General features: G+C 39.2%; 1 protein-coding gene across 1 annotated transcript in view; it reads left to right on the forward strand.

The window, feature by feature from the left end:
• Positions 1–9,267, forward strand: part of LOC145668973 (protein RCC2 homolog) — a 63,074-nt gene extending 53,807 nt beyond the window's left edge. The window contains exon 9 of the mRNA XM_081737279.1: positions 6,824–9,267. Within this exon, the coding sequence (XP_081593405.1) occupies positions 6,824–6,994 (171 nt within the window). The 3' untranslated portion in view covers positions 6,995–9,267. The remainder of the gene's footprint in view (positions 1–6,823) is intronic.
• Positions 9,268–21,417: the final 12,150 nt, after the last annotated feature.

Genomic DNA, 21,417 nt, shown 5'->3' on the forward strand with positions numbered 1-21,417 from the left:
CTCCACCACTAATGGGCACGTGACATTTGTTGAGGTGAGTACTATGTCGAACGTGTTTCGCATGCATTTGGAACAACCTTCTGTACTGTCGTCGCTTTCTATGGCTTCCCTTCAGCTTGTCGATTACACTGTACTCTTGTACAAGTCGTAACGGATATGAAGTAGTTGTTTCAAAGTAACGGACCGTACACCACAAGTAGACTTTGTTGACATTATGTAGCAACGTTGATTCCATGTTAACTGAATATTTTGGGGTTGGGAAGATGACTTGTTGGATACTGTGCATGTTATGAAAAAAGCAGAAACAGTGCCGCGCAACTGCCAATTTTGACTCATTTCCAACAGGTTCGTACAGCCTTTTGGTCCAAAATTGTTATGCGAAAGACTAGGTGTATAACTCTGATCCTCAGATGGGGGGCGCGGTGGCTCAGTGGCAGAGCGTTCACCTCTGGTGCTTGGGGTCCCGGATTCGATCCCAGTCCCCACCAAGTGAACTTTATGATGGACAAACACCGTTCTCGTGGGTTTTCTCGGGGTTCTCCCGTTTCCTCCCACTCTTCCACCATTTCACTCATCTCTCATCATCACCGTCTTCTTTAGCCTAACCGGCATAATCGTGGGACATAAAACTCAGATTTCATTTCATTTTTTCTGATCCTCAGATGAAGCAGCAGCAGAAAAAATAAGTCAGGAAAGTGATGTTTCCGTTTCTTCTGGAATGTTGAGAATGTGCTGTTGTTTGATTAGGTTTCTAGTTACGAGGTCAGTATTTTACCAAAAGTGTGTGCGGCCAGCAAGTCAAAAGAGACATGAAATTGTGCAAGGTGTTTTTCTCCAGTACTATTAATCAAACCACAGGTCTAATATAGCACCAAATGTCATCCGTCAAGCAGAATTCAAAACATTGAAGCACTTACCGAATTCACTTGACTTTACTCCAAATGAGTATAATTTGTTTCCAAAAGAAGGGATATCTTATTGGTTACAATTTTTGTAGCGATAAAGACGTCATGGATGCTTTGGCCAGTAGTTACCGAAACTGGAGGAAGCATTTTTTCTCTCTCTCTACAGTCAATCAGCTGTTGCAGAAGAGATAGTTAAATTGCATTGAATTGTGAAATGATAGTGAAAAAGTGAAAATAATGCTCTGCGTTATGTGCAGCTAGATCGGTACATGAACATTTTGGGCGCCTTGTATTTTATGTTACCTGCTAATATTTTACTATATTACGAATAGTACATACTTTCATCCAGTTGTTAGTATGATATCATGTGCCTAAACGCAGGCTTACTGAAAATAATACTTAATAAGTTCATATTTCTGTATGTTTAAAGTTCTGATATACAATTTTTTTTTATGCAAGCCTTTCAGTAATTTACTATTCCGTCAGACAAAAAAAAAAAAAAAAAAAGTTTTGATAATATCAAATAAAGACAAACTTGTATCAAAAATTTAAAGAAACTTACAGATAGCATTTCTTCGAATAAGTTTGAATAGTTTATGTATTATTCAAAATGCTATACAGATGCACGGTAGCCATGTGTTATTAGTAACTAAGAGAGGCGAGAATGTTCCTCGTTTTTCATTCGCAAATTGTTAGTAGTTATTAGCAACAAATTCGAGAATACGATAAGCTTTGTTCTGAATTATTGGCATCATCATTTGGTAGCGTTAACCATTATGTGACAATTCTAAATACCTCATATCATTATAATTCGTGCTTGAAAGCTGTTCTAGCCTTTGTTTACGTTATATTAATTTCGAGGCTATTGCCTTAATATTTCATTTGCTGCTGGAGTTAAGAAACGTTATCGCCAATCATTCATCTTAAATGACATTGAAGAATTTTTCCACCGATTGATGACTAACCAATCAATCGTCGTTAGAAATTGGGAAATCTTCTGGATGGTTACGTGTCAAGTTTTCCAACAATAAGTCTTTCTGCAGATGCAACATTTTTCTGATGTTGAAGGACTGTCTGACCCAGGATCATCTTCACGTAATGCTTCTATTGTGACAAAACCCAGCCCTTTCACTTCTTCACTGTTGCGTATTCATAGGTCTCGTTGTAGTGTGCATTGACGTGTGTGGACTGGCTTTTCTTCAGTCTGTTGTTCTTTAGGGTGAGGGATTCGATAATGGAACGAAACATTTTTTTTTCTCCGTCAGCTTGGTTATGTTGATCCTGAAAATACGAAAGCTGTCCAGAAAGTAACAGATTTTTTAAAATGATAAAAGTAACAGAATGAACAAACTAAATTGTATTATATACATTTGAAAGGTACATTCTTAAGCTATTTTTCAACATAATCGCCATGGAAATTAAGACACTTATGATGCCGTGGCATAAGTTTTTCAATACCATCGCGATAGAAATCTGCCGCCTGCAATTTCAGTCACTGGTTTACTTCGGCATGCAGTTCGGCGTCAGTATCAAAGCGTTGTGTAACGAGCCATGTCTTCATTGCTGGGAAGGGGTGGTAGTCGCTCGGCATCAAACCCGGGCTGTATGGTGGATGATCGAACACCTCCCATCCAAAACAATCTTAAGAGCTCTCGGGTACGCTTGGACGGCCAATACACCATTTCCTCACTCGGTCTTCACTCGTTATTCCATATCGGTACACTTTACACAGTTGGCGGTGGATTTCAATTGGTTTGTGGTTTTTTGCCATCAAAAATCGAATCATGGAACGCACCTCAGAAGAGGTGGGATTTTCTGTTGCAGCGCACATTGAACGCGTCACAGAAAGCACAGTAAGAGCGTCACAGTCCTCGCCTACCACAGGTGGATGTGTACTGAGTGTGGCAACGTTTAACCAATCTCGCCCTAAACGTGCCCACTGCCGCGATAGGTCGAAACGTCTAGTACTTTCTGGAAGCCCTCGTACAAAACATCACTGTTAAAGTATTAGACAGAATATTGTAACATAACATGGTATGTAAGGAAACACTGTACAGGGTGATTCACCAGTCGTCATAGGATGGAAATAATCCTCTTCAGGTAAAGGGACAGAGTGGCATTGACGAAGGATGATCACACACAACGATAAATGTCAGGACAGAGTTTGACAATGGCAGGAAAGGCTCAGAGGATTAAAACAAAGCCGATAATTGGTGGTGCTAGCTGATGTGTCGAGCGTCTACAGAAGAGTATTCTCTGATTTATCAGCAGAATGAAATTAATCAGTCTACGTAGTATTGTTTGCATTCTACAGTGTAATAAGTACGTTCATAGTGTTCATCATGGATATTCTGCAATTACGGGCAGATCATTTGCCGTAAGTGGAGAAGTTTCCCTCCATGCTTGATGTGTTTTACCTTACGTCTTCGTCTTGACGTACCAATTTTAGTTTCGTGTTCTAATATCGTTCACAGATTATAGCGTCTTTGTCCCTCTTTTTCCTTCCACCGTACTAACCAGTTTTTCTTCCTCTTTATTAGGATCGTGCAGTGAGAGTTAACTTACATACAGTATTGTGTTGTTTCTACGCCCGTCCGTTACTCCGCATAACTCTTGAACGGATACGAATTTTTTAGTTTGTTTTTTGCAATAGCGAGAGCAATAACATCGTTCGAGTTTGTTTATGGAAGCAATTCGTTGACAACTTAACGGGTAACGGCGGTTTTGTCGGTGCCTATTTATATTCCATACATATAAGCAAATTTTTTATTTTTATTCATTAAATAGCGAGAGCGATTATCTCGATCCAGGTCGTTAAGTCAATCTGTTAATGTATTTAATAATAGCGACTTTAACGATGGCAATCTCAATCCAGGTCGTTAAGACAATCCGTTAATGTATTTAATAATAGCGACTTTAACGATGGCAATCTCAATCCAGGTCGTTAAGACAATCCGTTAATGTATTTAATAATAGCGACTTTAACGATGGCAATCTCAATCCAGGTCGTTAAGACAATCCGTTAATGTATTTAATAATAGCGACTTTAACGATGGCAGTCTCAATCCAGCTCGTTAAGACAATCCGTTAATGTATTTAATAATGGCGACTTTAACGATGGCAATCTCGATCCAGGTCGTTAAGTCAATCCGTTAATGTATTTAATAATGGCGACTTTAACAATGGCAATCTACAGCCCATATCCAATACATATAAGTGATTTTTAAATTCTGTTTCTTGCAGCAGATAGAGCAATTATGACCGAATTGGTTAATGGAGATAAACTGTTAACGTATTAACGGTGGCTATATATAGCCCATATTCCATATATCTAAAGGAATTGTTTTCAAGGTAACCAAAAAAAGTTCTTGCCGTTTTTCATGTCCCATTAATCATGTGCTTACAGAGAGTAAACAAAATGATGCATGTGCCTGTTAAACGAATGGAAATTAGTGTGACGATTGACCTTCAGTAATACAGGCACGTTGCACGCACACACAGCAGTCGTAGCTCGTCCAGTGTCGAAGAGAAATGGAGGTATCGAAGCAGCTTATTCAGGTATGTTTGTTGTATGGCTTTAAAATGGACCTGTCAGCTGCTACATCAAGTTGCCGTGTATGTAAGGTAGTTGGGGAGATAGGCGTGAATGAACGAACCGCTAAGTATTGGTCCAGAAATTCCATTCGGGAGATGTGAGCTGTGCGGATGAACTCGCAGTGGACGTCACATATGTTGGATGACGAGCTCCTGAAAGCAGCGATCGACGAGGACAGTGGTCTAACGTGTGATGAACTCGCAGAAAGGTTCCATGTTTGCACTGAAACAGTCAGAAGCACCTGCACGGGATAGGGAAGTCATACAAGTCAAAGCAAGTGGATACCCCACACATTGTTGGGAGCCAACGAGGAACAAGTGACAGGGTGTTTGTCCTTGCTCACTCGGCACCTCAACACACCCATTCTTGATCGCTTGCTCACTAATGACGAAAAGCGGGTGCTCTATGACACTCCCAAACGTACAAGACATTGGTTGTCGCCACGTGACCTTGTTCTTCAGACTTCAAGACCATCTCTACACTCACAAAAGATTATGCTCTCTGTATGGTGGAATTGTGTGCAAGTGGTTCATTACCAGACGTGGTTATCACTTCTGACCTACTCTTAGCAGCTGCAAAGGATGCATTATGCATTGGTGAATCGCAAGGATGTGCTGATGTTACACGACAATGGCAAGCCACATGCGGAAACGACTCGGGAAATCCGCCAGCAACTTACTAGGAGATAATAATGCTATGCACCATATTCAGCGAACCTTGCGCCAACAGATTACCATCTGTTTCATTCTCTCGACAACCACCTCTATGAGAGATCCTTCGCAAATGAAAGACCTGGGGAATGCACTCACGGACTTCTTTGCATCGACGACCGCCGTGTTTTATCTCCTGAGTATTGGTCAGCTGCAGGTATGTTGACAAAAAGTGTTGGATGCGGATGGAGATTACTTAGAACCCTGTAGGTACGTATCATCCACTGTATTGCTCTTTGTTTATCATTGTTCTAGAACGGCAAGAACTTTTTGGTTACCTTGTAGATAGCTAGAGCTTTGCCGAGTTTGTTTGTGGAGCCAATCAGTTAACGTATAACGGCGATTATCTATAATCCGTCAATCCTGTATATATAAGCGAAGTTTTGAATTCTGTTTTTTTGCAATAAATAGATAGAGCTACTATCTCATCCGAGTTCGTTAATAGTCAATCCGTTAGCATTTTAACGGATAACGTTAACTTTAACGGTGGCTGTCGATATCCTACATATCTGTTTTGCGTGATCCTCTCTACTGTGTTTACGGGGGCCGCGGTGGCTCAGTGGTAGAGCGTTCACCTCCAGTGCTTGGGGTCACTGGTTCGATCCCAGCTCGCGCCGTGTGGACTTGTGGTTGATAAACACCGTGCTTGTGGGTTTTCTCGGGTTCTCCCGTTTCCTCCCACTTTCTTCATTCCACCATTTCACTCATCATCACAGTCTCCTTTAGCCTAGCCGGCATAACCGTGGGACGTAAAACTGAAAGATTTCATTTTTTTTCTACTGTGTTTACCAGTATAGAATTTTGCTCTCCCCATTCCTGACACTTTCGAATTTGTTTTTGATTGGGATACCCAGGTGATTTTCTCCCTTCTTCATATTCACATTTCAGTTTTTTAATGTGTTTTCCCAGTGTTTTGCCATAAGGATCTCCGTGACTAACCAACCATTCCATGTGCAGTATGATGGAAAAATTAGTAGTTTTGTGTGGGATTTACGTCATGTTCAATGTGTCAAATGCATTGACATATGGGTCATTCCATATGAAATCATCACAAAGAAAGCATGTCACGTCCTCGCCTTCTCAGATTTTGACGATTTTTACGATACTTAAAATAATCATACCAAAATTGAAAATCACCGAGTTTCAGTCTTCTAGGTTCATTAGTTTCCGAAATTTCCAATTTTTGTCAAAAAAAAAAATCATATATTTACCTTGTTTAATTTGATATATTTAGTCTCCTAATTAACCTATGGAACTGGAACTTGAGTTATTGCAGAGCCCTTGTTTTAAGGTTATTTTAAGAAATACAACCCAATTAGGGTGTACCCAAAAGCGTTTTCGAAAAATCGAATATTGGAAAATTCGTATTTCTGGAAAAAGAGCAGTTGTAATATTTCTGTAAAAAAAAATCTTTGTGTGTGTGTGTGTTTGTTTGTTTGTTTGTTTTTGTTTGTTTGTTTGTTTGTTTTCATAAAGATACTAAATGTATAATTTTGCAGTCATGAAATACAGTCTTAAAAAAATTGTGCGAATAAAGAAAAAAATAAATATAATACCAGTATGTGCATGGTTAGTAGCCTACTCACTGGTATATTATTTTCTTTGTTTTTTAGGGTTTTGGAGAAATGAGAAAATCTTCGACAACCCCTCTGGAAGTGAAGGCTATGGAAGGACTCCATGTGCACCATGTAACGTGTGGCCTCGGTCACACTGTTTACATTGTTCGGGATGAGACCGAGGCAGATAACAACAAACTCCAGTCAATGCCTGAATATATTCCGTGAAAAAAAGAAAACAAACTGAAAGGCACAATATTTTAAGGACATCTTGTCTCACATATTCGTGTCATGTTTAAGATTGCAGTTTGTTACTACAAAATATTTCTTTTTTAAGTAACAAACTGTTACTGCCTTTGAAAAAAAAGTATTTTAATTTTTTTATATAGTACCTAAAGAAAAAAGAAACTTAAATATTAGAAATGAGTATACTCACTTATAAAATGTACAGCGATTTTCTAAGACTTAACTCAGTATTAAATAGCACAGATAAGAAAGTTTTTTTTTTCAAATCATTAAAAAAATAATGAAGGATCTCAAAAGTAATGGTGTAATGAACAACAATGTACTTGAAAACGAAATAGAGAAACAAATTTTACGAAACGAAATGTATTTTTGTTCCATCTTCAAAAAAAAAAAGTCTTTGGTAAGGATTAATCCTTGAACAAATAGACCAGAGATCATAAATTACTGGGATTTTTTGGAAGTTTAATTTTTCATAGTAGTATGAAAAAAAGCTGCGAAGTTACTTATTACAGTTTTTCGTCGGAACACGATAATATTTTCAATTTTTTTTTTCAGCGTAATAAATTTGTTCCTAAATGAGTTAGAACACATGTTCATACTGAATGGATTAAAATATTTATAGGAAAGAATTGAAAGGAAGTGCTCTTATACCAGATAATGGATGAGATAATGAAATGTTTTTCTCTTGATTTTTTTTTTTTAATACAGGTGTCCCAGGGGAAAGGAAGGGTCAATATTTTGGGAAATGGTAGTATCGGTGATTCTAAGCAAAAAGGTTCATATGGACAATTGGTCCTAATCTTAACGGTTTGAGGGGCCGCGGTGGCTCAGTGGTAGAGCGTTCACCTCTGGTGTTAGGGGTCTCGGGTTCAAACCCTGCTCCCGCCAAGTGAACTTTGTGGTGGACAAACACCGTGTGCGTGGGTTTTCTCGGGGTTCTCCCGTTTCCTCCCACTTTCTTCATTTCACCATTTCATTCATTACTCATCATCAATGTCTCCTTTAGCCTAACTGGCATAATCGTGGGACGTAAAACTCAAAAATTTCATTTCATTTTTCTTAACGATTTGAGAGCTACACGGTGTGAATCATTTTTTATTTTATGTTACGTATTGTTCACACTATAGCGGATTTGGAAGATAATAGAATGCCTTTCCAACGGTGTGTAACATGTGATAATGGTGTCTTTGAAAAGGGTGTAACCGAGAGAAAGTTGAGATTATGGCAACACTGATTCCCGAATTTCCCTCAATAACTTTCCTTTCAAAAACACCACTGTCACATATTGCATACCATTGGAAAGGCAATTTCATCACCTTTCAAATGCGCTATATCTCACCTCTGTAGAATAAATACAGGGTGAGCAGTAAGCAACATGAAATCAAAAATGGTTTACAACCTCGTTCTCTCAAACAGTTGAGATTAGGACCCATATTCATATGAATTCTTTTGCTTAGAATCACCCGTACTACCATTTTCCGAACTATTGCCCCTTCCTCCTGGGACATCCTATATATAGTAGACACCCTTGAATCAACAGCAATTTTAGAAAGAAAAAAAGACTTTGTTTTCATAGCTAAGATCTATGATTAAAAAAACTAAAAAAAAAAAAAAAAATATGTAATTAACCTCCCTCCCTCCGTACTTTTCAAACTGTGTCTACCTCAAAATACCGGTAACTTTTTTAAGAAAAACTAAACAAAATCAGCTTCTTCCGTACTGTTTTGAAGCCGTCAGGAGGAAGGCGCGCATGTATTGGCCATAAAAAGAGTTAATTGTTTTGTAATTATATTTAGATCTCAGCATTAGCACTAATGTCCATGACTTTTTAATTCCATTTTTATATAATATTTTTTCTTCCTTTTTTTGTATAAAAAAGAAAAAATAAAACATTTTTTCCGTAGTTAGATTCTTTATTTTCTACTTAAGCAAATGTATTGTTTGAGTATGGCAGCGTACGATCTTTCAGACAACAGCCAATCGCATTTTGCTACAATTCTAATAGTTTGCTTATTAAGTTCACGAGAGTTTTGACAAAGGAAACAGTAAGTTAAAGGTAATTGATGATAAAAACATGAAGACTTTCTTGGCGGGAATATATGGTAATTTGTATGACAATGTTTGTGTTAATTTTTTAAATATATATGTTTAATTTGTTTGTCAGGTATTTAACTCTGTTCATCTTAATATTTATAGGTAACAGTCCTCAATTCTTCAAGAATGTAGTATCTACACGAAAAGTATAGTTCTTTTTTTTTTATTAAAAAAAATCTATTTGGGTGTTCAAAAAGTAAACAGACAAATAAATGAGCGTCAGAAATACTTTTTACTTTCCTGGCAAATTTTTTTTTTAGAAAAAAATACGCAAGGAAATAAAATCTGGATTGTGTAATTTTACTGGTCCTCGGAACGATTTCTTTTTTTGAACATGTACAGTGTACATTTTCAGTGCATTTGTGAGCCATACAAAGCTAAATAAATAAAATATTTCAATTCCAAAAATTCTGTATTATTTTATCTTTTTTTTTTCAGTTTGTGTAATTTGATGTCAGATGCTGTTTTATAGTTGTGAGACATTGTGTTGCATGTAGTTAACTGTTGGTGCACATATTCCCGTTCGATATTTTTATTTGAAGATAAGGTGGCTCAGTGGTAGAGCGCTTATCTTTCATCCTTGGTTCGATCCTCAACTAAGTAAGTTCATGGTGGACAATATCGTGTCTGCAGGTTTTTCCTCTTTCCTACATCATCATTCCACCAGTTCTTGCATCATCATTCACTTGCCTTAACAGGTTGACTGCCAAGGTGATTTAAGGGTACTGGTCCCAGGAGGCCATAAATTTATTCTTACTTTTGGTTCGATTATAGATAGTTATATCACATTTTTGTCGCGATATTTTGATTCTCCCGAAAATGTACCAATGGGAGCCTGGCACCATATGTGATGCTCATGGCAGTCAACCTGTTTACCATCTGTCTCCCTTAGCCTAATGGGCATAACCGTGGGACGTTAAACTGACATATTCTTCGATATTCCTATCAGTGGCTTTTCTGGTTTGATTCTGATGTAACCCTCCATTTACAGTGTATGTAGTATTAACTTTTTTAAAAAAAATTCTGGCCCTAATAATTTTAAATCTCACTGTATAATGCGAGGGCTGGAAAGAAAAAAGTGGAAACAGATAAATCATTTACGAACCCTTTATTGGACAATCATGAAACTTCTGCAGGCTTTCAATGTAATCAGCTGCAGCATGTTGCACCCGTTGCCAGATGTGGGGAAGTCGCAGGATAACAGCAGCGTACCCTCTTTGTTAATGTCTGCAAGAGAGCGCCCTATAGCTCGAAGTATGGCATCTCTGCTGCGGAAACGCATCCCTCGCAGTAGTTCTTTCATCAAAGGGAACAGATGAAAGTCACATTGACTCAAGTCCGGTGAATAGGGTGGGTGCTCTAGAACCTCTCACCCCCATCGTGCAAACAGGTCCCTCACAACACCTGCGTTGTGACAACGGTTGTCGACCGCATGGCGTCCTCCACCTGGTTCCTGTTGCACACTGCCACGTCCTGCACGAAACGCTGCTACCTAACGTGCCACAGTCCCATACGGCAATGCGTCATTCCCGCATGCTTCACGGAGTCCGGAGTGACATTCCGTGGCGTTTTTACCACGCGTCACTTAGACCTTTATCCATGAACGTTGTTCTAACTTGGAAAACATCACCTTTAGAGCGGTGTGTTTTGCCAACCTGCATTCAACACAGTTCACTACGATCACTGCCGTGCCTACACTAGCGCCACCACCCGCGTTGTATAGCTCCACCCACCCGCCACAAGTGTTGCCAACTGGAACTCGCTCAAAATTCCCTGTGCGGGGATGGGACAGTGTTGCCACTTTTTTCTTTCCAGTCCTCGTAATAGAAGGTACGATCGTGTTTTACTGTATAATTTTTTTAGTTTACATCCCGAATCCGTTTTGCTTTCGTTTAAATAAAATTAATTAGAAACTTCAGAATAATTTAAGTATGTATTTGGTCTAGGAATTAATTTGTGCGGTTGGTACGCACACATTGAAGCTGTAGTACAAACACAAAATACATAAATACCTTAAGAAAAATATTGTCCATCGCTAGCCACCACTTTCGCCCATCTGTCAGGCAATGTACGGATTCCGTGGCGAAAGAAGTCCTCATCCTTGGAAGCGATCCAGTCAGAGACCCATGTTTCGATATCTTCTGAAGAAGTAAACCGCTGTCCAATCAAATCGTTGTTCATGCAATCGAACAAGTAGTAGTCCGAAGGAGCAACGTCTGGTGAATACGGCGGGTGGGGTAAAACTTCCCATCCGACATTTTCTAAATAGGTTTTGACCGGTTTTGCGACATGTGGGCGAGCGTTATCATGTTGAACAATAAGTTTATCATGTCTGTTCTCCCATTCTGGTCGTGTTCTGGCCAGAGCTTGCATCAAACGCATTAATTGTCGTCGATAACGTTCTCCATTCATAGTTTCACCCGGTTGCAGCAGCTCATAGTACACCACACCTTTCATATCCCACCATATGCACAGCATAACCTTTGCACAGTGAATATCTCGTTTTGGTTGTGATGGACCTCGTTCACCTGGTTTCACCCAGCCTTTTTTTCTTTTAGGGTTCTCGTAATGGATCCACTTCTCATCACCCGTAATAATTCGATGCAGAAAGCCCTTTCTGCTCTGTCGTTGAAGCAGCAATTCGCAAATGGTTTTTTGTCTTTCAACGTCTCTGTCTTTCAATTCATGTGGAACCCAATGTGACATCTTTTGAATCATTCCCATGGCTTTCAAGCGTTTGGAGACTGTTGTTTGATCAACGCCTAATGCTGCTGCAAGTTGTTCCTGTGTTTGACACGAATCCTGCTCGAGCAATGCTGTCAATTCTTCGTCTTGAAATTTTTTTGGCTGTCCAGCTCGCTCTTGGTCTGCCAAGCCGAAATCACCACTTCTAAACCGTGCAAACCACTTCTGACACGTTCGCTCAGCTAGAGCATGGTCACCATACACTTCCACCAAAATACGATGACTTTCAGTCGCACTTTTCTGCATGTTAAAGTAATGCAGCAGGACACCGCGCAAAAACACTTTATCAGGCACAAATTGCGCCATGTTCACTTAACTACAAACTGGTGTTGTTGACGCTTTAATCCACTGCCCTATACTACGAACGATACGCGATGACAGGGGTTTGCAACACATGTGTGGATACACGGAACTGTGGGACGCTCCGTTCGTTGCGCCATCTCTTGTCCACCCGCACGAATTAATTCCTAGACCAAATAGGTTTTCTGGACATAATTTCTTTTGTTTTTATATTTTTCTCCGTATATTATTGTTTCGTATATGATCTCATTTCGATAATTATAAAATCTATATTATTATTTCAATGTAATTCATATGTTAGTGCTTGGATAGAATTTTCTGAATTTTCCACCAATCCGAAATCTAGCAGGACACTCAGGCCCTCCTTCGTACCGATTAGATACCCATATCCTGCCAAAATCTTGTTTTATCCAGTTTTTACAATTTTTTATTCGTTTTGTAATCCCGCTGCACGAAATTTCTGCGTTATGATTGGAAACTAGATGCAACCTTAGTGGTTTGGCGCGTTTCTTTTCCAGATCCGTAGTGGAGTAAACACCTTTTCACACTGAGACTAAAAAACTTTTAAATTGGATTCTTTTCAGTGCCAAAAACAATTTATACGCACAGGATTATTATCTGTGAAATCTACTTCGTGTAATCTTACTTTTTATACAGTATATTTCGAAAAGAACCATCTGATTTAAGTGTAAATTATATTCATAGTATAGAACATAGATACCTGAGGTTAATTTTATATTAAAAAGAAGCTAATCATGAAGTTCTTTTTACGTACAAATCATAAGTGCTTCATGAGCCCCCGTGGCGCAGTTTGACTACTACCTAGTTATAACATAAATACTGTCACAAAGTTTGGAGTGGCGCTGTATGCATCCGGAGTGACAGCGCTGCCCTCTGTGTATAAAGCGGAAGATGCATGCAGTGTGTGTTTGACTGTCCATGACATACGTTGATATTGTACTGAGTTCTGATGGAGTGGAGAGATTACGAAAATCGTGTAGCAGTAATTGCACTACACAAGGTCGGGAAGACAGCAGGTGAGAGTTGCAACCTCCTGAAACCCCTACAAATCAGTAAGAGATTCGTGTATCGCGCCATACAGCGATACATCGAGACTGGAACGGCAGCCTGACCGCACAAGGAGTGGCAGACCACGAACGGTACGAACCCCGCAGGTCCAGAAAGCAGTCGCAGCAAGAATTAGAAGAAATCCTGTTCGAACACAAAGTGTGATGGCTGCTGAGGTGAACGTCAGCAGAAATTCCATGTCTCGTGTGCTCAGGAGTGACCTACATATATGGACGTATAGGAGGCGGGCTAGTCACTTTCTGACCCAAACATTAATGCCGCAGAGGGTCCTTAAATCAAAGAGACTGTTGCGGCAGTTACGCCAACAATCTGCACAGAAAGATTGTTCACTGACGAAAAGGTGTCCACAATTGAGCAGGCCTACAACGCCCAAAATGACTATGTGTATGCCACGTCATCTACTGCAGGTGCTGAGGCAGCTCCAAGGGTTCAGAGGGCACATCATCCTGCCTCAGTGATGGTTTGATGGGGAGTGAGCTAGTCAGGCACAACCCGGCTGCATTTTTGCGAACAAGGTTTTAAACATCTGTCAAGGTGTATCAGGACACAGTGCTAACACCTATAGTGAAACCACTGTCCGCTACCATGTTCCCTGGAGAAAGGTGAACCTTCCAGCAGGATTCCGCTCCAGGCCAAAAAGCGAAAACAACCCAGGACTGGCTGGCACGGAACGTCCCCAACTTCATTTCTACCGCTGATTGGCCTTCTAGCAGCCCGGACCTTAACCCGTTGGACTACAAACTTTGGACAGTCCTTCAGGCAAAGGTCTGCCATAAACAGCATTCATCTGTCGACAGTCGGAAACAATCCTTGACCCTAGCAGTGAACAATTTTCCCATGGACGTGGTGCGTAATGCCATTGACCAGTGGCCGGACAGACTTCGTGCCTGCATCAAGGCCAAGGAAGGACATTTCGAAAAATGATTCGTGCGTCAGGTGTACAACATATCAATGTAAAACATGACCAAAATAAATTGCCTTGGTGTTAACACTCTCTGTGTTATTCACATTCAAACTTGTGACAGTATTTATGATATAACTAGGTATATTAGGAAGGAGAGGCACATAAACGGAGTCTATTATTGTCGACAAAATTCACGCTGAAAAATTGTTACAGGCTCACACTTCGCGAAGCTTAGAACGCGAAATTTTTTCTACTGTGCAGTCAACATTCTGACAAACACTCAAGTGACCGATGAAGGAAACACTACTGCAACCTACGGGTAACCGCGTGAAACTTGAGAATTCCTTCTTCCCGATGGTTCATTGTTGGTTCTAAACAGATAAAAAGCTGCATAGAGCCGATTGCTTGAAATCAGATGATACTGTTAAAACACCCCTCGCAGCTTCGTGGTTTATCCAAAGATTTCTTTCCGTTAGGTATCCTACCCGGACTTTCTTCCAGAAAACTTTGTCCCTCGGGACGGGGAGGAGAGACAAATCAGGATGAGAGATGGCTTCACTGGAACAATATTTTGGTAAGAGAATATTTAAAATTTCGCGAATGTGGACAACAATGTTGGTCGAAGGAAGGACATAGACAATTTGTACTTTTGGCATTTCATGCTAAAGGACATGTCTTGTACAAGAATTTTCTAGCGTTTCCACTCATCCTGGAAATGTCCTTGAATTGGTTTTGTCCTGGAAACATCCTTGAAAATGCATTTCTGTCCTTGAAATTTTACAGAAACACGGAATGTCAGATTTTTTATAATTATAATGAAGATTTTAATTGATTGCTATTTTTGCTTGTTATTCCTGTTTTTGTGCTGAATAATAATTTGTCATGATCCTGCATGTGTGGGTGGTTGGTGGACTTTCTTTCTCCCAATAGGGTGGTTGGCTGGAAGAACTTCTCTCTTCTTCTTTCACCCACTAGTCTGTCAACCCATTCTTGGATGTTGCCTTTACTAGCACTATCCTCCAGAAACTGTGCTTTGTACCCGTATCAATCCTCTATAATCAGTCTTATTTTCGCAACAGTACTTACTCTTCAGTAACATTTCATAAGAATGATATTTATGACAAGGTCATATCTAGGTGAAACTCAGTTCATAATTGTAAATTTGTTCGGTTGAAAATACATGTGCTGGATCTGGGTGGATTGGGAGGCTATAAGGGGAGTTGGGAGGCCACAAAAAATAAAAAGCACATTACGCTTTGCTTTGTGTATTTAATTATTGTGAATTAATACTGAATTTGCATTAATATTCACTACATAAGTTACTGTACTTTTCATTTCACTGTTGAGAGTTTTGAACCTACAGTTGCAATCTTGTTATACTTTCCTGTGTCGAAGTCCTGGAAAATTGGTGATTTGTCCTGGAAACGACCTGGAAATTTTTTGAGAATAGAGATTGGGAACCCTGATTTTCTTAGTTTTAGACTATTAATAAAATAAATTACAATTTTAATATGTCCATGAAGCTTTTCAGCGTTACAGCTGCGTAAACGTATGTGCCATGTTGAAACAGACCATTAAAAAAAATAAAATAAGTAAACCAGAGATATACGAGAAGGAAAAGTATTCATGGCCCACATCAAATCGAAGCTGTTAATCCATATTCGCTGTATCCATTGCTCCTCCCGCTTAAGATCAAGAGTTAGTCCTTTCAAAGTCAGTAACGTCACAGTTTATTTCTCCGTAAACTAATCCAACAGACATACGGAGCAGACCAAGGAACTCTTCACACAACGATACAGGATTGGTAGTCAAAAAATAACGCCGATGGCAGAGACGGAGGTTCTGCACTCACACATTTTGTAGAGCAATGATTACTTGTACACTGACAACGCCTTTCTTTATTTCGCTTCTCACACGTCACAAATCACAGGCTTTCCAATCCTCCTATTTTTCCTATATATTTGCGTCTCTTCCTATAAACTATATTTCCTACGTTTTAACGAAACCCTATATTTTTGGCATTGCTACTTCCACTTGTGAACAGAACATAAGGAAATAATATGTGGGTGGTTGGAGGGCCAAAAGAGGGAATTCAGGGAGGATGTGAAGCGATTCTACATTTGTGTGGTTTCAACTGCTTAAGAAACTACCAATATCGAAACCATTGTTGAAGTAGCTGCAGTGTCTACATCCACTATTCAGAAAGGAGATTGCTTGTTTATCCCTTGCACGGAACTTGGCAAAAGAAATGAAGTATGTATTTGCAGATTGTAAGAACATCGATGTCTTCATTGACGAGTGGAAACTCTTTTGTGGAGCCATATCCTTTTTACACTTTCCTTATGGTCGTTGCTTAGTACTGGCGAGCTACATACGAAAACATTTTGCAAAGAGATAATTACCCGTTTAGTTATATTTAGAGTAGAATGTATGTTCATATAACAATTGGTGTAATTTCTATGTGATTTTTTTTTAAATTTCTATCCATTGGATAATTGAAATGTTCCTTCCAATAGGTAGAAATATTGTTATATGAGTTTCTTTGTTCTGTGTTCTTTCAAAATTTTCCAAATGCACAAATATTCTAGGAAATCATTAAAATGTTCCTTTTTCACAGCTTCACAAAACCTATATTTTTTGGTCGTGATTTCCTATATTTTTTTCATTAGCATTGGAAAGCCTAAAATCAGCCTGCTGGAAATGGATTGTATTTTTGAGTTTAGTGTCCACTTTTAGCAACGAAGCTGTATGTGACGTGGACCTGCAGCTTAACGCGGGATCCAAATCACATGAGCGCCTTCCAGGAATCGAATCCGGGTCCCTCACGCCAGAGGCGCGTATGCTAACCTCTTAGCCATGGGGAAACTTCTGTTGGAAATGATAAAGCTAGATAATAATGTCTTATTAAGGATATTTATCCTGAAGGTCGTTCCAGATGGTAACTAATTTGACAGCCTTACTAGCTTAAGAAATAACTTCAGGCACCAGCAATTGAGGAGTTTGATGTAATAAGGGCGTAAGCGAGTTTACGCCGTTTTTGCATCAAACGCATTTGTGGCTTTTGCCATGCTTGTTTAGCCTCCTGGTAACATTTCAATTCAATATCGGAATAAACTGCTGCATATTACATTGTTTTATCTAAGAAAAAACACTACTTAAATTTTCAATATCGTTTTTCTTGAACTGCATGTTTCAGACTTACGCCCATATTGCATCAAACTGCTCAATTGTGCTAAATGCATTGGCGTCTCTGGCATGTAAAATTTGGGGGGGACATCAAAGGAAATGATCTAACTGCTAGTATCTCAGTGGAATTTTAGATTGTGTCACTTCAAAATATTGGGGGGGACGCGTTCCCCCCCCGCCAGTGACGCCCATGGCTAAATGTATCAGACTTATCTGTTAGCTGCCGCCCTGTACCTTAATTTCCGTTCAGGAAGACTGCGTTGAACTTAGTTTAATCAAATATTCCATTTCTCTTGAATAGATCCACAACGGCGGCTGTTTGAGACTTGTTTGAACAACGGAAACCCACAGAAATCCATGGGGGGAACAAAATTTTTCAGGAATATCTTTAATAGGGATTGTTATGACTCCGTTTCATGTACTATCCACTCACCATCTTTGGCTTTGCCGTATGATTGGGTACCTTCTTCTGATGAATGAAAACGTGAGATGTGTCGCTGCAATATATGGATGGAATATCGTGGCAAGTACGGTGGCTACGAAATGTTCGTCTGCTTTGCGTGTCGACATTGAATTTAGTATTTTTGTCTACTTTGCGTGTCGCAAGTGTGTCATTATTTCAGTAACTACTAACAATTACGAAGCCGCGTGGAAAACGGCACAATCAAGTACCCAGTCAAAACAACCTCTGGATTTGGTATTACAGAGACGATAGAAGATAGTTTTTTTTTTTTTTTTTTTTATCACATTCTGATGCATACACACACCTATGACTCGTCCAGAGTCATTGCAAACTTCCACTTGTCTCCTGCAAGATCGTGTTCGTACAGTTTTTGGCTGTTAGTCTTCTCTTATGATATGAGGGTCGGAGCATATGAATAGAGCCTTATGTTTCTTTACCAGATGTAAATCTTTCCCAATTATGTGATTGACCGTCGCGGCGGAATGTTGGACTGCTCTTGGTGTTGTTTGAGACGGGTTCTCGTGTCGCATCAAGGAATGTACGTTTTACATGACATCTACGATGGCCATATTGGAGGGCCTTTCTTTGATACAGAGAAGCCTTTCGTTATACACCGTGTACTTATTTTTCTATAAGCAAGGTTGGAAGTGGCATAAATGTGATCCTTCCAATTCCGTAATTTTCGAAGACTACTTATACCAAGGATCTTACAAAATAGAGGATCTGCCCTTACAACAAAATCTTGAAGCCATACGTCACAGTTTCGCCACCCCTACTCTGCCCACTCCGCCCAATAGGATCGCAATGTTTTGAGCCAACAATCATGGCGGAAACGAAAGTAGCCAATCAGACGATGGCAGAAACGAGAGTAGCCAATCAGACGTGCCGATGTACGGTTGTTTTTTGGCTTCATCGATTTAATAGGATGAAGATAAATATGGGCAGATTCTCTATTTATAACATCCTTGACTTATACACACAACACGTATCCTCCCTGCAAGTCAATACAGAACACTCTTGATATGCTACTACCTAGCAATCGAACTCGTTGTCATAAACCTGAAGCGCATTTGATTAAATTGATTGATTAATGCAAAACTTGCGTAACAGTCATTGTACACTCATGTCCAAAATTATTGTCGCATGTTTATAAATATGTTGTAGGAATATAATTTGATAACGAATTTGCCCAGTATTTCTTATAATGTTAGTATGTGTATAATCGGCAAAGACATGTATGTGACAAATTTCATGCAAAAAAAAAAAAAAAAAAAAAAAAAGCAGTAAATAAGAACAATAAAACGAAAATAAAACTTTCTTGTCCATTTAGCAACATTTTGTTTTACTCATTCTAATTTTCGTATTTATAATTCTTTTCCTATGAAATTTACCATAAATATACATTTCCCGATTATACACATAGTATCAGTATTAAAAGTGCCCTGCAAAATCATGATCAAATTATATTCTTACAAGAAGACAGTTATAGATATGCGAAAATAATTTTGGACATGCGTGTACATAATGTAGATGAAAGGAATTTATGCAGTTTTAATGGAGGAGCAAATGGGGAGAACCATCGGACTTCAATTTTGTCCTCCACGAACTCACGTGTATCGAACTAGGGTCCTGTCGTACCAGAGGTTAGTGTTCTACCACCATACTCTATTCTTCAATTGGGGGCCGCGGTGGCTCAGTGGTAGAGTGTTCACCTCTGGTGTCTGGAATCCTTGGTTCGATAGATCGCATCAAGTGACCTTTGTGGTAGACAAACGCCGTGTGCGTGGGTTTCCTCGGGGTTTTCCCGTTTCCTTCCACTTTCTTCATTCCACCATTTTTCATTCATTTCTCATTGTCACCGTCCCCTTTAGCCTAGCCGACATAATCATGGGACGTAAAACATAAAAGATTTCATTTTTTTTCATTCTTCAATTGTAGTTAATATTACAAGCAATACTCGACTCAACATATAGCTTCCTCATGGCTAAAGAGTTAGTCTTTGGTGCGAGAGATCCAGGTTCGATTACCGACGGAAGCTCATGTGGTTCGGAACTGATTACTACCTGTAGATCCATATCTCATATAGCCTCGTACTAAAAGTGACAGTAAACTCCAATCGACTCGACTTATTCAAGATTTCCATCGACACGAAAACTACGCATCAGAATGTTGTTCAGGACGATGAGATCTATCAAGTGATATATGTTTTCTATTTTGATAATATTTTAGTAAAATAGAAATTAAAGTTTGAACAGTTAATGATAATTGTAGGGTCTCATCTCATTAACCATCATGCTTATTTATTTATTGTCAACACAACAGGTTATAGCCCAATTACAGTGTCGAAATTACATAATTACATGTTCATAACTGTTGACATTAACTCTATGGCCTATGGAACCCGGAGGTTCAATGCCGCGTTCACAAAAGCTCTCCACTGACTTCTATCCTTAGCCAATTGGATCCAGTTTCTACTTTGTATTCTTATTTCTGCGAGATCCATCTAAATGTTGTCCTCCCGTCTACGCCTAGGTCTTCCTAATGGTCGTTTTCCGGTTGGTCTTCAGTTAAGATTTTGAAAACGTTCCTACTTTCTTCCATCTTGGCTACATGACCTGCCCACCTGAGCCTCTTAGATTTGATTATGTTAATAATGTCTGGTAAATCGTATAAATTATGTAGTTCCTCGTTATGAAGTTTCCGCCATTCCCCATTCGCGTTTCTCTTGGGTCCGAATGTTCGTCTCAGGATCTTGCTCTCAAATACTTTCAGTCTATGTTCTTCCCTCAGACTAAGCGATCATGTTTCGCAACCATACAGAACAACAGGCATGATTATCGTTTTGTATATTTTAAGCTTCAAATTCCTCGACAGAATTCGCGACGACAAGAGATTTTGAACCGAATAATAACACGAATTCCCTGCTTTTAGTCGACATTTAATTTCTTCGTGAATATGGTTTTCTTCTGTTAATATTGATCCCAGATATTTGAAAGTATCCACTTTATCAAAAGTATTATTTAATATTTTAACGCATGCATAATTTGCCGTGTTACGGTCCCGACGAACTTCCATGTATTTAGTTTTCTCTGCATTTACTTCTAAACCCATGTCCTTGCAAGCGTTTAATAAGATATCTGCATTTCTTTCTGTTGTTCTCCTATCATTCCCTATTAAATTTACATCATCAGCATACGCCATAACCTGGTGAATCCTATTCAACTGTAGGCCCTGGTTGCTATCTTTGATTTGCCTTAGAGCGTATTCCAGGACAAAGTTGAATAATAATGGCGACAACGCATCTCCTTATTTCAGACCATTCTCGACGTGAAAGCTCGTGGCCAAAAATTTTCCTACCCGGACTTTACTTTGGGGTTCATTTAAACATATCTTAATTAATCTAATTCTTTTTTCGATATTCCAAATTGTGTAAAAATGTTGGACAATGCTTCTCTCCTAACCGAGTCGTAAGTCTTTCTAAAATCAATAAAGAGTTGATGTACCGGGGTATTGTTTCATAACTCTTGATAACGGCATTTCTAAAGTTCTTAGGCGACATATCAAATTCACTGTTATTTACACACATCCTATTATACAAAGCTGTTCTTCTCCAGATTGGTGATT

Source organism: Thermobia domestica, chromosome 13 (assembly GCF_964235325.1).
Source record: "Thermobia domestica chromosome 13, izTheDome1.hap1.1, whole genome shotgun sequence".
NCBI classification, from domain to species: domain Eukaryota; kingdom Metazoa; phylum Arthropoda; class Insecta; order Zygentoma; family Lepismatidae; genus Thermobia; species Thermobia domestica.